Source organism: Lineus longissimus, chromosome 11 (genome assembly GCF_910592395.1).
Source record: "Lineus longissimus chromosome 11, tnLinLong1.2, whole genome shotgun sequence".
NCBI classification, from domain to species: Eukaryota; Metazoa; Nemertea; class Pilidiophora; order Heteronemertea; family Lineidae; genus Lineus; species Lineus longissimus.
This window is the reverse complement of record NC_088318.1, coordinates 13,889,741-13,906,347: the sequence shown is the minus strand read 5'-3', so window position 1 is coordinate 13,906,347 and position 16,607 is coordinate 13,889,741. Positions and strand designations below refer to the sequence as shown.

At 40.5% G+C, this 16,607-nt stretch overlaps 3 protein-coding genes across 4 annotated transcripts; 2 read left to right on the top strand and 1 right to left on the bottom strand.

Moving 5' to 3' along the window:
* The first annotated feature begins 1,808 nt into the window (after positions 1-1,808).
* Positions 1,809-3,547, top strand: LOC135495967 (NADH dehydrogenase [ubiquinone] iron-sulfur protein 6, mitochondrial-like). Its single transcript, XM_064785022.1, has 4 exons — positions 1,809-2,019; positions 2,427-2,480; positions 2,686-2,808; positions 3,109-3,547. Exons 1-4 carry the CDS (start codon positions 1,864-1,866, stop codon positions 3,172-3,174), a joined length of 399 nt encoding a protein of 132 aa, XP_064641092.1. The 5' UTR covers positions 1,809-1,863; the 3' UTR covers positions 3,175-3,547.
* A 1,733-nt stretch (positions 3,548-5,280) lies between these two features.
* Positions 5,281-9,404, bottom strand: LOC135495977 (FAST kinase domain-containing protein 5, mitochondrial-like). Of its 2 annotated transcripts, none has more exons than XM_064785044.1 (7): positions 9,341-9,404; positions 7,429-8,775; positions 7,102-7,196; positions 6,666-6,825; positions 6,188-6,407; positions 5,809-5,926; positions 5,281-5,673 (listed from the first exon to the last, which is right to left on the bottom strand). In XM_064785044.1, exons 2-7 carry the CDS (start codon positions 8,741-8,743, stop codon positions 5,572-5,574), a joined length of 2,010 nt encoding a protein of 669 aa, XP_064641114.1. In that variant the 5' UTR covers positions 8,744-8,775; positions 9,341-9,404; the 3' UTR covers positions 5,281-5,571. The 2 variants fall into 2 exon arrangements, with proteins under 2 accessions (XP_064641114.1, XP_064641113.1); XM_064785043.1 differs by having other exon boundaries at positions 9,236-9,372.
* Positions 9,405-9,608: 204 nt separating this feature from the next.
* Positions 9,609-15,168, top strand: LOC135495978 (uncharacterized). Its single transcript, XM_064785045.1, has 9 exons — positions 9,609-9,801; positions 10,368-10,424; positions 10,844-11,080; positions 11,397-11,552; positions 11,886-12,056; positions 12,401-12,509; positions 12,835-12,956; positions 13,198-13,248; positions 13,436-15,168. Exons 1-9 carry the CDS (start codon positions 9,774-9,776, stop codon positions 13,837-13,839), a joined length of 1,335 nt encoding a protein of 444 aa, XP_064641115.1. The 5' UTR covers positions 9,609-9,773; the 3' UTR covers positions 13,840-15,168.
* The last annotated feature ends 1,439 nt before the right edge of the window (positions 15,169-16,607 follow it).

Sequence of the window (16,607 nt, the reverse complement as noted above, 5' to 3'; positions counted from 1 at the left end):
ACGAAATGAATCGGTATTTTCTCCTTTTCAGTCATCCCCTTTTCTGGCCCGAAAACAAGCGGTTTGCCTTCATACTCACCGTGGCTGAACAAAGTGACGTCAGAGAAAAGTAAGTTGCGGCATTGCCATCGTATAAAACGACACTGCTTTAGCCATACGACAATTCCTAAGGCACAGTATTTTTGATGTAGCTCACCCATTATATTTTCATAACATTTCAGGAAGAAGACCACTGTCACAAAGGAGATCGACTCTTACGCGAAATGGATAGGATGCACGGACTGGGTAAGAACGAGAGATGTGTAACTTGACAGCAATTCGCCCATGCCTAGTCTTTAATTTTCCATCTTTTGGCTTATTTATGGAGGACACGTCCCTACCTTCTATGTACTCAGAGAGGGCTGCACACAATATTCTGTCTGATTTCAGAAACAAGCAGTAGCGGCGGCGGCGGCAGCGGTGGGCTTACGCCGCGGAGAAGAGGTCTACTCAAGTTCAGTATGTGACCTGTTGAGATGCATTGGCGACACATCAAGACGGTTCAGGCAAATGTAAGACTCCACTGACACTGAACTTGACAAGAAATGGCAAATGTCACCACGACAGGCCTTCGTTGTTCGGACATCGTCGTTCGTAGGAGACGCCAAATCATACAAGACGTCGACGCTGATGGTCGCGGGTCCGAGAAAATTCGGATTCAAACGCGTTAGGCCTATAGGATTCTCGTGTGGGGGGCATGCATTATATAAATATTTCCTTTGGGGAGATGTTACGCGTCGTTTAAGCCGCTATAAGCTGATCTTTTCGTTTTAGGCCACTGGAATACCAGTCGAATCTGGTCAACCCACGATTCTACTTCGACAGGCTTTACCCCAAGCTTTTTCTGCCCATCTACGACATCGTCTACAAGACAGACTGGAAGAGCAGGCAATCGCTCTGCCCGTTCTTTCTGAGGCAGCGGATGTAGAGAAAGACCAGGAGACCAAGAATTAAGAAAGAGTAGCCTTTATTAATTCTTGGTCATGCATATCTGTCCGAACATTTTGAAACAAAAATCCGAGAAACTATGATTAAAATGCCTGGGAGATGAGATATCAAGGTGAAGTACTAAAAATTGGAAATGCTTTGGAATTGCTGGCCTATATTTTTAAATATGTATTTTACACAAGAGGAGGGGAATCCCATGAGGGATTAAAGGCCACAAATTGGGTGGGGGGTGGGGGGTGGAGGATGAAAATAAGATAGGGTTATAAAATTTGGTTGGAGAGAGAAACCAGGGGAACAACGCCAGGGAAACCCACTCCAAGGGCGGGGCTTACTGAAGACTTGAACCGTCAAGGCCAGTTGGGAAGCGATGTCCAGATACAATCCTGAAAGTTACAATTGGGGTCATTCTTTACAAATGACCAATTTATTTCTACACAAAGCAGATACATTGTTGTACACCTTCTGACGAAGACGAAATTAAACTATTGACAAAATAAATTATTCCTTACACAAATTTGCTTGTATCTCTTTTTTGACCAAGTATCGGGGAAACTTCCGACGTCATGTGTAGCATGCCGGTGAGTTGTTCGAAATTATCGACTTGCTCTTTACACGTTATTACTTTCACTTTCTCCATACACGTTCTCTGTTGTTTACTCATACAACTATGTAACCACTACATACATGAGGACTGGCACCTCATCCAGTCCTGAGTTATACACGGCGCTGGAAAGTAACCTACTAACTACCTTAAGCGTTAACCGACGGGGAGAAGAAGAGTCTACATCATGTAGACAGAGCGACAGAATTCCAGCGACAGCCGCTCATGATGGAGCTGCGGCCCAAGAGGAATTCATGAGTTAAGTTTATCGGCAAATGAACAACATGGCGAATTTTGGGGCTTTGAAAAATTTCTCTAGATTTTCACCTTTCATTCGAAATGTCAGGCTAAATCGAGCCGCTTTTAATCAAGGGGCACGGTCTATGACAAGCCAAGACACTAGAGAAGATGAAATGACACATACTGGACAGGTAAACATTAGCATGAATAAATACCAGCGCGTTTTGTTTCGTCCTTGAGTAGTGTATTTTCCACTTTGTGTACAAATCTGAAATTGTGTACATTTTCGTACACTACAGGTTATGTACATTTTGTACAGAGTAGTAATGGGAATGGCTAGCCTCGGTGAGGGTGCCCTGGCCTGTTGCAGGCCTTTGATTTTGTGCAAATTTCGATCCAGTTTTCAAGACGACTGAACTTTCAATAATTTATTCGCTTTGCTATCCCGAATTCTAAGAAGGTCCCTGACAGAGTGACAGTCGATCGCCAAAGCCACAGGAGTCCAGTCACAGTCACAGTGCCAGGGACTGACTCCACCAATTATTCAAACAACGATAATTTACGGTTATTACTTCTATTTGATTGTCTTTTTCTCCAGAAATTTGAAAAAGATGATGTACGACTGGTGAGGTTCGTTGATAAATCGAAATTGGTGAGTATAGAAAGATTTGACCAGCAAATGTTGAATTTGAAAAATAAACTGTGCACAATATGTCACATGTGAATAACATTCTTTATCTATCAGATCAGTGTAACATCAGCCACTGTCTTCTGAGGTCTTCAAACTTTTCATGATGATTTTTGGACACCCTGGTTAATATTGAAAAGGTAATATTCCTTTGATCTCTATATTTTAGGTCAACAAGCAGTATGCGATAGATCTTATTGATGAAATTCCACCCAAGGCCTGCGAAGAACGTGTCGTGTCTTGTGACGGAGGCGGTGGCGCACTAGGACACCCAAAAGTTTATATCAATCTTGTAAGTATGCTAATATTCCTTATCAAGTGTAGGACAGATCAGCTACACATGTAGGAAGTTATATCTTTCTCAGTTGCATCTTGACAAGGTTCTGATACACTAACCCTCAGTCTATATGCAGTTGCACATGCTTGAATTAATTGTTCAAGTAGAACTTCTCCATTCAGGATATTCTATAAGACCAAATCTTTCCCTATAAGATACCTAAGGCCACAGCTTGTTGTTTTATTGTGAAATGTAACACACATTCAGGATAATTGATTTCAATTAAAGTAAACTTCGAAATTTGTTTTTTTACAGGACCAGCCAGGGAACCATGCCTGCGGCTATTGTGGACTACGATTCTTTAAGGATGATCATCACTGAACTGGGAAATGAATTAAATAGACAGTTGTAAATATCTATGTAAATAGTGATTACATCATATTGGAAGATGTTGTCTTCAAAAGTTTGTTTTGTCAACAGAGGTGGACTTGCAATTAAGACGAACTCGTCTGGTTCGAGTAGACCTGCTTCTCAACAAATTGTATTTGAAAATAATTCGCTTTGGTAACTATTGGCAGAACCTTCTTGAGGAGAAGATTAAGTTTGATGTCCACACATGTACTTTAGTCACGATGGGAAAAACAAGTTGACTGTGTGTTCTAATGTAGCACTGACCTCTGAAACCATTTTGCCATCAAACATCAATTCCAAAGTGTCAAGGTGATAAATAAAATTAGTGTGATTGTTGATGAAATCGTGTTGTACTTAGTTTCTCTCTGACATTTGTACACCAAGTATAGATTAGTCTCTTGTCTACATTGTGTACTTGCTTATACCCAATGATTAGCGACAACCTCCAGATAACGTCTTCGGCAGGACCATGAACTCTAAATGGATGGTCTCATCCAAGTTGTCCCAATGTTCCAAGCTATATGGATGATAACAAGCTCCTAAGAATGTCTTTGGCGTATTCAGCCCAAAATGTATAGTCACCACCTCCCAATAATATCTTTGGCAGACCCATGTACTCTAAATGGATGGTCACAACCATGATGTCCCAATGTTCCAAGCTATATGGATGATAACAAGCTCCTAATAATGTCTGGCGTATTCAGCCCAAAATGTATAGTCACCACCTCCCGATAACATCTTAGCCAGACCCATTTACTCTAAATGGATGGTCACATCCATGATGTCCCAATGTTCAAAGCTATATGGATGATAACAAGCTCCTAATATTTTCTTTGGCGTATTCAGCCAAAAACGTATAGTCACCACCTCCAGATAACATCTTAGCAAGACCCATTTAAATGGATGGTCACAGCCATGATGTCCCAATGTTCAAAGCTATATGGATGATAACAAGCTCCTAATAATGTCTGGCGTATTCAGCCCAAAATGTATAGTCACCACCTCCCAATACTCTAAATGGGGATGGTCACATCCATGATATCCCGGGGATGATAACAAGCTCCTAATAATGTCTTTGGGGTATTCAGCCCAAAATGTATAGTCACCACCTCCCAATAATATCTTTGGCAGACCCATGTACTCTAAATGGATGGTCACAACCATGATGTCCCAATGTTCCAAGCTATATGGATGATAACAAGCTCCTAATAATGTCTTTGGCGTATTCAGCCCAAAATGTATAGTCACCACCTCCCAATAATATATTTGGCAGACCCATGTACTCTAAATGGATGGTCACAACCATGATGTCCCAATATTCCAAGCTATATGGATGATAACAAGCTCCTAATAATGTCTTTGGCATATTCAGCCTAAAATGTATAGTCACCACCTCCCGCTAACATCTTTGCCAGACCCATGTACTCTAAAGGGTTGGTCACATCCATGATGTCCCAATGTTCAAAGCTATATGGATGATAACAAGCTCCTAATATTGTCTTTGGCGTATTCAGCCAAAAACGTATAGTCACCACCTCCAGATAACATCTTAGCAAGACCCATTTACTCTAAATGGATGGTCACATCCATGATGTCCCAATGTTCAAAGCTATATGGATGATTACAAGCTCCTAATATCTCTGACTGATGTACTCTAAATGGACAGTCACATCCATGATGATCAGACCGATTTAGAAGCAGTCGTATCAGGACGATGATTTCAGGTGCCAGGACAATGTCACATATCATCAAACTAGTTGGATATACAGGGACCCCTGAAAAGTTGCAGAAGGCCCTGGCTCTGGAAGAGTAAAAGACAGTCATAACATTTTGATCTCTGCTGGGAGACCTTGGCTCAACGTTTAATGCATTGTCACAAACTGTCCTTCATGAGAAATGGCCTACATGTCTTGTTCACAATGGGAATAAAAGAGACCCGAACCACTACACCATTGCACTTCGACATCAGCAACAAACTATAATCGTCCTTTCTCAGTAAAACTCGCATCGACTCAACACAGGCTGACAAAACAAGGACAACATTGTATTCAAATAAAACATTGCATATATTTTTATTATAAATTTGTAATAAATGTAATAAATGTGCAAAACTGCGAAAAAATTCAAGTGGTAGGACACATGATTTTCTTGAATAGAACAGTTGCCCAACCATTAACCTTCTACACCTTTGGGTCACACAGTGTCAGGAGTACGTTGTGAAGAATCAACCTCCATCGTAGTGAAGTCCTCCAGTTTAGCATCACTTTGTTAAACCACTCCGCCACTGATCTACAGAATAGTCCAATACATGTAGTTGAGCAATATCAGCTTCATTGTATAACAGATTCTCAACCATGGTAATCATAATTATAATTGAATATTCAGTGGTCTCATGATCTTGTCCTCAGCATACTGGTGGAGGTGTTGGAGGCTGTAGTCCTGCATCGAGTGAGCCTCGCCTGGATGGATCTGGAAGAAAAATGGATACGTACATTAGCTGTGGATTTCTGATGAACAGAATGACTTAGCAGCATAGCTTCCTCAAATGCCTGTTTGATTCTTCACAATGGCGAATATATTTGCAACTTTTAAAAATGATCTTACCAGAATGACTTCGAAACCAAGTTTCCTCAAATGCCTCTGTTTGATTTCACTTGTGATGAGTTGGCGTTCTTGCTTATTGTAGCACACTTGGTTCCAACCGAGGATTTCTATGGCGATTCTGAAAACGGAAAATGAAAATGAGTCAATGGGTGATATGAATAAAGACTAGCAAATGCTTTTATCTAAAACTACATGTACATTTACACTAGGCCTTTCTGTACAAAATTGAAGTAAAAGCATTTGCTAGTCTTTATTCATATCACCCAATGGGTCAACACTTTCCACAAAAAATTATTGTGAGACAATTTAGGAGAAGAACATTAGAGGCTGACATGTAAGAGAGGTTCAGACTGTGATCTGAGGACAAGAACAAAATCACCTTCTTGCTGGTTTAGCGACAGCAATTTTTTGGTCCTCGCCACCATTTTGTCCACATAATCCTTGAAGGAGTTGACTCGTCACTGCCACTCCTTTAGAATGCCGTTGGTGACCGTTTTTGCTCCGGAAAAGACCTTCGTAAATAGTGGCAAAGTCTCTTTGAACGTCCTGGAAAGGTAGTTTCATTGGACGGTTTTCTGCATCTAGGTGAATTTCTATACCTAAAAAAACAACCGGACTTTAAATGAAACAGCATGTACTCGAAAGGCAGAAACTGTTGATGTTTTATTATGAAAACACCATATAAATGACTAAGCCAACTCCATCTCAAAGAATTTTAAAAATGACAGCCTTCTCTTTGATTCATCGAATCTCCTTTATCAGCTGTGGAACAACATGGCTACAAGGACCCATCAAGTTTACAAGCAACAGTCCAGCTTTACAATTGCACAAGAAGACATCAAAATAACCATTCTTACTAGCAGTATGAAAATGTGGCAGTATAAAGTGACACTGGACGAGGTCTTCCTCAATGAATATGTCACGTATGGCAGAAAAAACGGCATGGAGACCAGCTCTTCCCTCCAACTCCGTGTTGATCTTGCCGAGGACCGAGTTTGGCAAGTTGTTGATGAAACCCTGCAAAATAGAACCTCAGTTTAAAAATATCCATTATTCGAAGGATGGGATTATCAAATACCGGTAGAAGTTAATAGACCAAGGTTACCAGCAGTGAGCCAGTCCCAGGTATCAAACAGATGATATTTGTATGATGTTGATCATCATCTCATCATAACTGATTGTTCCCACGTAAATTTTCCTGTGGTGCGCATGGAGAAAAAGTCTTGCACACCAAAACTGCTGCCCTGACAATTTCTTCAAATCTATTTTTTTTCTTCCTGAGAAGATCTTAACCTTTGGCAGCTGGAATCCCTTGTAGTCTGGGCATTGGATGGATGTGGAGGCATCTATGATCAAAAGGTGGTAATACTTGTCCATGTGGCGTAGAACTGAAACAATGAAACAAAAGAATAACAAACTTAGTTACCGGTATGTATCACAAAGGAATTTTTATAACTCACCTATAGTTCAATTTTCTGTTCTGCATTTTGACGCATCAATGGCTCAAGTTTTTACAAAAGCATTGACATCAACAATGAAATAGACAGCAGAGTGAACCGACATTTCAGATCCTTTTTCTGGGAATCTTTGTTCCAAGAGCCATGATTTCATTATTCATACCTCTAATTCTGTTCAGCAGCTTGGATTCTAACGTTGTACTAATCAGATCCTCCGGGAAGTAGTCCATCAGCACCAGTGCCATAACCCCATTTACTAAAGACTCGGGATACGTGTCAAAGTCGCCGCGTTGCTGCAGAGTCCTCAACCAGTCCGCCAAGTAACCTAACGTACCGATGTCAGGTTTGTAGTCGAACACTGCCAAGGCCCACAGCAAGTAAGAAAAATCTTTTGATCTCAACCCGGTCAAATCTGCTTTCTTACTTTGCAGTTCTGTAAAGGTATCACGGACAAGGCTGAGAAGGTCTTTGTTGTAGATTCTGAGAGACGCGTAACACCGGAGAGGCTCCATTACTTCCTTTAAGAGGCCAACAGAAAGTGTATCCTTATATTGGTGGTGGTATTTTGCTCCCAACGAGTCGAAAAGATTCGGGTTTTGATAACTCGCATGGCGCAGAACCTTCAAGGCGTTGTTTATCTGGTGTCTAGGCAATGAATCAAAATTTTCTAAAGTACTTTTAGCAATCCAGTCGACCAACTCTGGACTTTTTACACGACGGTTCACAACAAAGAAGGCAGAACATAGTATTGACAAATATTCCATTTCAAAGTCTTGGATGTTCTCAGTGAGTTTATTTTCAATTTTCAACATGAGCTGTTCCGATGTCTCGCCCAAGTAGGCCATATAAAACAGCAGTTGTAATATTTCCAAAGAGGACAAATTCAAATTCGACCACTGCCCCGATACATGGGATATAAGCCTTCTGTAAAATAATTTGGGCACACAATCTATCTGGAACACAATATCACTGGTGTATAATAGAGTTCTTGTATCCCAATACCTGAATCGGCGACAACTTTCAATAATCAAGCTGTCGAGAATATCAGTTGGTTCCGATTTATTAGGATGTTGCTGACCGACCAGAACCAACAGTCGCTGCAATTCCAAATCGCTCAAAGTTTCCAAGAAATTCAACTTTTCCTCCCGAGTTTGAACATTCTCATATCTGTCAACAAGGTGGCTCGTGATGAGGTCAAACGATAAACCAACTGGTCTCGTATAGATGTAGTCTGAAGGGACAATAGATCGAAGTCCTTCATGCATCTTTTCCGATATATATTTTGGGAGACCACTGTTTTGTTTCATGTCTTCAAGACGTCTTTGCATCCCCTCACCAATCCGTGATCTATTTGTCCTGAGTTTTGGACGCATTGTTACTTTCTCTGAGCGACGAAAAACACTTGTAGTTGATAGTGCACATTTTTGGGCTATCCGACCAGTTCCAAATGTGAAAGCTCTTGACCAAATTCTTAACATTATGATTCTTTACTTCTGAGCATTTGCATAACCTGCAAAAAAAGGAGAGAAAAAACTCTCAGGCACAATTTTTCCCAGAATAGGTGGTGTATCTCTACACAGTACAGGGACTTGACATGCAGGATTGTGTTCCTAGGCCCGGGGCCGGGGAGGTGTTCTCTACCAATCCCGACTTAATACCCATAACCCATATTATGATATTTTGCGTGAAAAGTCTGCAACCCTGGGCCTGGCCCTGTGCGTATCTCATGATCTCAGGAATATGAATATGAGCAGAGGCTGCCAAAGCTACAGGGTGGGGGGGGGGGGAACTATTGAGCTCTTATTTTCACGTGCCTGTGTACAGACACTATACAGGGTGGCCCAGAATTATTTTCCCGTGCACAATAAAATTCTATTGTGTATCCATTGTGTGAGGGAAAATAATTCTCCCCCTATTCTGGGCCACCCTGTAGACAATTTAAATTCTCCACATTTTCACTTCACACTCACCAAAATAGTTATTTTGAGTGTAACAGTGGGATATCGTGATAGCAAATGATATTTTACATAACTATACATATACTTAATATTTGAAATTTAGTAATAATTCTTCACTTTTATCACAAATATTGCTTTTATGAGGAAGAATATTCAGAAATTTTCAAGGGTGAACAACGCCATCTAGGAGAAGAAAAGTAAACCAAATTACAGAATTCTACAGAAGATTTACAAAAATAGAGAAAATTGCACAAAGAAATCAAATATAAGCAGAAAAAGGCATCATATATTTTTGTTTTAGTTTTTATATAAAAAGATACAAAGATATTTGGCAGTGGGTTATTTATTCGCGTCCCATTTAATTTCCTTTCGTTTTTCACTCCTCACCTTTAAACGATGTTTACAAACGATGGTTTACTTCCGGTTTTCGTGCAGTTATGTCAAAAACGTCATGATTATCATATTGCAAGCTTGTCAAAAGTTATCAAATAGTGTAAAACTTTAATAAAGTGAAAGTGCTGATAGGCTAAGCCTAACGTTTTTGTAATCCATGGATGTTATGGTGAAAATACCAAGAGGTAAACGTTCTTCTCTTCTCAATTTCTGACACTGACAGCTCAGTCTGTGATCACTGAGTGACAGTCACGCAGTCACAGTCACAGTGCAGTGTCAATGACTGAGTCACACACTACAGTCATGAGTGTGTCAGTGCCGCTAGTGTTGCCACACAGACCGACACCACTGACCCAACTAACTGTGCACAGACACTAGTGACAGCCCCATGCAGCATGCCTGATGCAGTTAGTAGTCTCCGATCACTCCTTGATGATTTCGAAGAAGTTGGTGCTGATTTTACGTGTGTTGTCAATAAAATGGGGGTGGGGGGTGGGGTGTTTGTCATGTGCCTGTGGTCCACATGGTCCCACATCATGAGTGATGTCCATGATGCCAAGATACCACAACGCATGAGCCCTTCCGACCCTGTCAATTCTGAATGGCATTCACCCATGCCGCATCCACCAGACCTAGGCACTAGGCCCTACCCCTACTGGGCCCTACCGTAGGTTGAAGTCATCAAATAACATTTTGTAGGCATGATTGTAAGCTTAAATAGACTTTCTAATATCATGTGACTTCTTTCCAGCATTGGTCCTTCACTGCTTCTTCTTCTGGGCTTTTGTAGTAAGCAGATTGGCTCAGGGTATGTATAAAAGTTACTTATTTCATATAGTTCAGGGAGTATACAGGACTAACTTGATATTGTACCCCCAAAACAGGTGGTAAGCCAGTTGAAAAACTAAATGTCAAGGCCATGATTTGGTATTCTAAGCACCTTTGCACACCGAATTGAAGCGATAAAGTACACTTGACTACCTGTGTACTTAGGAAAGCAAAAACTATCCAATAGTGAGCAACAGAGCTGGCTATTATAGAATCCTCCAAGCCTAACTAAATCACCTGGCTGGAAATACCAGTTGGTGCCCAAACTTTGTTGCATGAGGCTAGAATAGTTACAAAGAAAAGTTCACTTGGGACTGTGACCAGAATCAATGCCCTGAATAGCTAGGGCATCCTGTTGGCACTGATGTCTGCTAAGGAAAGTTCTGCATTCTATTACAGGTGTCCACTACTGCTCGCCAACTCCAGGGAATGTCATCACTATCAGCGGTGAATCCTCTGGAGAGATCAAAACGCTGCTAAATGGCGAGAGTAGCTATGGGGATAACAGAGATTGCGTGTGGGTCATCGATGCTGGAGCAAACAAGAGGATCTGGATTGAGATTGTAACATCGAAGTTGCAGTGGGCACCTTCGGGAGCAATATGTGAGGGTTATGACTATATGAGGATTAGAAATGGTGGGTTTATGGCAAAACGGAAGAATTATTCATAGAATTATCACAATTCCAAATCCAATTGTTGAGTAGAAAGCAGTAGTTTCCCGCTTCAAAAACCGAAGTACCTCAGAGTTTGATCTACAGAATGTATCTTTCAGTAAAAAAGATACACTTTAAAAAATGACTGCGTATTGTTTTTTTGGACAGGGGGCAATCATCATTTAGTGTTAAACACTGTAAACTTGATGTTATTGAAAGGCCTGCCCTTACAAAAGAAAATGCAAAAATGAAAGAAGATCTGCTTGCAAAGGTTGCTCAATCTTCCATTTTGTTGCAGGATCTTCATCAGCTGCCACTGAGATCATCTCGTGGTGTGGAACCCATAAACCACAGAGTCTTCTCAGTACCGGGCGGTACCTGTTCCTGCAGTTCAAGACAAATGCCCAGAATGTGTATAAATATGCTGGAGTTCATTTGCGTTTTGGAACATATGGTAAGAAATTATCACCATTCCTATCTGATAGTGATGATCATTTTTGGTATAACAATGCATTGATTTCATTTCCTTGGAGCCTATTGCGAAATCATACCTCTCTCCAATGCAGATGCTGGTGTCATATAAGCAAGCTAAGGGCCTCTGTACTCTTAAAGCTCAAGTACGTAAAATTAATCAGAATTTGATAATCGCCTCCAACTTAGATTAAGATCAAATTCTTAATACAATGAGACTCGTTCTGTTATGTATGTGGCAAATTGTACTGTAAACTGCCAAGGGAGCTTTTCTTGACTGCTGGTCGCACGCTAATGTTAAATACCCTCTTTTCAGATCGTTTGTCGTGCCCACCAATCTCCAGCCAATGGTCCAATGGAAATACATCACTGTGCATCACAGTTTTCCAGGAGAATATCACATGGAAATCTGCCCAGCAACATTGTGGATGGATGCAGTCGAATCTCATAAAAATGTACTCTGCGGACATGGCAGTATTTGTTGCAGGTAAAAATTGCATCCCTTGGTGCCTATAGGGCAAGCAAAACCCCAGTTAAGTGAGAAACAGTGGTAGCTCTTAAAATGAGTTCTGTGGCAAACCCTAGTTGGTGCAGTACCGTATTCCAGTTGACTTTTAGAGAAGCATTGCAGGCTAAAGTGTCTTGCTAAAGGAACATGAATCAGTTGTTTGATGTGACTAGGACCCACAGCGGTTACCTTAAAGGCCTGGTGCCCTAACCATAACTCTGCTGACTCCCTTCTGTATGTAAAAGGTAACCGAAATACCGTTATTGTATTTCATGATATTTTTGCAGAGGATCTCAATTCGTTGGTCATGCTCTTTGTTCCAGATCAAATCTCACAGAACACAAGTCAGTCATCCTATTGGATAGGCCTCCACGATATTGCAAAAGAAAACGTATTTCTGTGGATTGATGGGACTAAGCCGACATTCGACAGGTAACATTATCCCTGATCGAATTTCTGTGATAATACAGATTAAGTATTGATTGTATCAAAAAGAAACACAAGGGTGATTGTTTAACACCTCTGTCTGCCTTAATGTTACATACACAAAGACATTTTGTAAAATCCTTTTAGGGATATATGACCATTCTGAACCATCAGAGGTACCCTGTCTGTTACTTCTTCTCATTGGTGTAACGGAGTCAGGTTCGGCGGAGTGGATCGGAAACTTGAGGGTCAAGATGTTATATAGTTACCAGAAAAGCTCTGAAACGTTGATGAAAATATCACTTCAAGATTTTCAAATTTCTCACTCCAGGTTGAGCAGCAACACAGGGGTTGATAGAGACGACTGTGTATCTGTTAGTACATTAACCAACGTTTGGTTGGAGAGCAATTGTGATGAGGAGAAACCAGCGTATGCCTGTAGTATGATAGCTGGTAAGGATTTTGCACTTATATGTATTCGGATGATTTTGGGATGGAGTATGCACAAGTTCATTTCAGTTTTCAATGAACTTTGCCACATTAATGTCAGATTATGTCATTGACCTCATGTGGTGGAGTCATGATGATGGACTGCTGCTCAAAAGTGACATCATAATCATCCAATGCATTATCTCTATTCACAGCTGTTCGTTTGTTGGTAAGCATAGTAACCTTGTTTATCATTCAATTTCAGGTGGTCCGTTTCCTATTTACAATATTCCAAAGGTGGGGGAATATCCAGTGGGTGAGTAGATGCAATTTGCCATAGAAACCAATTATAGTCTTTATTCCTCCACTTGATGCACTATGCACTAGCTGGTGCAAGTCAGACAGCTGGGTATTTCATTAAATGAATAAATCTTCCTTCTTTCTTTTGAATTGAGTTCTACATTTCGTTAGAAATGAAAAGCATGTGTGTCTTCTATTTCTAGAGCCCTTAGAAAAAGCATCACCTTTGGTTATTGGCCTCATATCCGCTGGTGTGGTGATCTTCATTCTGGTCATTGTTGTGATCGTCGCCGTTGTGCACTGCAAAGTTATCAAGAAAGGCCGACGGCAAGGGGATAAAAGAACGGAAGAAATAAACGTGGAAATGGACAATGCAGCACAATCATTGAGATTGGAAAATGTCGAGACAGCGAATGACAGTGTTAATGCACAGTCCCCGGCTATGCAATCACCTGGGGCCGCTTCAAATTCAAATGCACAAGGCCCCACAGCGTCACCTCCCGCTTATGTACCAAATCCAAGGCCATCCAATCAGCACATTGCACCACCTGGGTACGACGAGGCAATGGGCCATCCAGTATTTGAATATTCTCCCAGTAATATATAACAAAAAATTCGCCTGGCCGTGTTTTGCATTCCAACTTTGTGTGGTTCAATCACATTTCATTTCAGGTCTTACTTAAATTACAAGATGGCAATGGGAATTTATTGTATTTGAATCCTATATCATGTTAAAGCCCCAATCTATTGAGTACTGAAGTTGACAGTTCCACTGTGTTGCCTAGTCAATCTCTAAATAAGGAGAAGCACCCAACGGCTGAAAAAGCCCCTGAATGCGCCGCTAAATAATTGAGTTGTCCTGTGTGTCACCGTGATGACAAATTTCTTCAATTCTACTTAAACTTGCATGTGGTAAATGAATTTTTCATGTTTTGTACAATTTTTAATGAGGATAATTTGCATTTTTATAAATGTCTTTAAACACTATATTTTTGCACGTCTCAATCTCAGTGATCTTGTAAATTTCAACACACATATGTGCCGAATGGTTTGTTTTCTATTAAGTGAAGTAGGTTGTACAGGTATGTTATATGTATTATCTACATTGATTTTCCAAACTTGTATTTGGGTAGGGTTTTTTAACTAGAAAATGACATCATTTGAAAAATAATTTACAATACTGGCTAGGCCTGATGCGGCTTCTGTGATCAGTACAGCAATACTAAGACAGAATTCTATTTCTCCATTGGCACTGGTAATGACTTGTGTATCCAAACTTCTTCCCAAAACTTATGACAAGTCAGATACAGAAAAACAATTTGGTTGGTTTGTTTGACTTGCTCTGACCGGCCTCCCCATGGTCTCCTACCAAAGACAAGTTGTGTCAAATTAACGATTTTAGGGTTTTTTTTACTTTTCCTCAGTTTCATAGCTATGATGAAAATATCTCTGTCACAGCGCAGCTCACTGTAGGTTGCATTTTTCTACAAGTGAGTGCTGAAAAAAGAAAAAGTTCAGACTTTTTGCCTTTGCTCATATTTTATGATAAAGTGCATGAAATTGTTCGCTATAGATATGCTTTTAATAGTTTTCTAACTTATTTTGTAGAATTAGTCATAATCGTGTAAATTCTACGCCTTGACAGCGATGGACTAGCCAAAGTTTGCAAAGCTGTTGAAACTTAGAATTCATCAATGAGTGTCATTGTGTTCACATTCAAATACCGGTTGTCAAATTTAGTTTACAAGGTTTTTTAACTTTTAAAAAATGCTTAGTCTGCACACTAAAGTAATTGGCTACAATATATGTCAGACAGTCATTAAATCTTTCCTAAATCTATACTTGGAATAATATGTGTTATTTCCTAGTCCTAATGTTTTAGTTGTGAAATGTGTCCATTCTTCAAATAAAGCTAATTATATTTTTTTCTAAAAAACTCTTGTCATGATTTATGCCAAGGCACACGTCTTGACCTCCATGTACTTGCGCATACCTGGTATAATCAAGGATACAAGTGACAAATAACTCTGTGATTTCTCCACCACAAAATGAAATTCATCTTCAATGTTGGCAACTTAAAGTGGCATCCATATTGAATATCACCTTTTCAGTATGATATTTGGTGGCCCTTCTCTCTGCAGTGTCCTCCAATTGTCTGTCCTCGATGATTTTCATCAATCCTCATAAAATTGGATTGGACATCATGTGTGGTGACATTTCTGGTTGTGATGTTTGTTTAGTATCATCAGAGGAGTAGCGGCACTGAATGTTAGACAGGCCCTCTTCCCTCCAACATTTCAAGCAAAATCTGTTATCCTCTCATGTCCTCTCCTCTGTCATGCTGCCAGTTCTTATCCGAGTGGCGATCAGCCAGCTGTTGCCCCACAAGGGCACATCAGCCCCCTCGCCTCGGGCCATCTCTGTGCATCGTCTAGGTGCTCTCTCTCTTCCCTCTCCTCACGGTTGTGATGACATCACTCTATTGAAGACAGGATGTGACGACGTCCCTGGTTGTTATAACATCGCTGTACTTAAGACAGGAGGTGACATCACCAAGACAGAACATGATGACATCTCTGGTTGTGACATCACAGTATTTGAGAAAGGGCACAAGGACTTCTCTGATTGTGACATTACTGTATGAAGACGCAAACAATGACGAGTATCACCCTTCAGGGACCTACAGTTCGTGATATAGAGGCCTGAGAGGTGCTATCTGTCTTTTTTTATGTCCGGCCTCGCATACCTTTTCAAATGAGCTGGACAAAGGCATCGACACGCCCCATGTCAGATCCAGTCGTCTACCAAGTGTACCAAGGACCAGTGTGCTCACAGCTCAGATATTCACAATAAATTTACAAAAGACAAACAACTTTCATTCATGGCTCCAGGATTTAATTCGAAGCTAGATACATGTAGAGATGCCAATGCATAGTATAGGACATACCATTATTCTTTTCACTTTTCAACATATCTAGGTTGTGAGGCAACTCACAAATAAAACATTATTTAAGTCTATTCCACACGTCTCTTATTAATTTCATCTTCTCCTGAATTTTTATGCACTGCACCAGGTTGTTCCCCCGTATCACTATCTTGCTGCAGTGTTTGGATGTCCTCTGGGAAAGCCCAGTCTATTGGTTTATCATAACCCATCATGACCTTGTAAGCCTCAGGGTTATCGAAGTGCCTACCATCCATAAACAGGGCTTTTCCTTTCACAAGAACTGACGTAAAAGCACCAGGAGCAGCGGGCACTTTAACATCCTCTGGTGTAAAAACTGTCAATTTTTTCCGCACAAAAAATGAGTATGTCACAGCTGTAAACAACCTCTCCTCAGGTTTGAAATACACAGCGGAAACGTATTTCTTTGT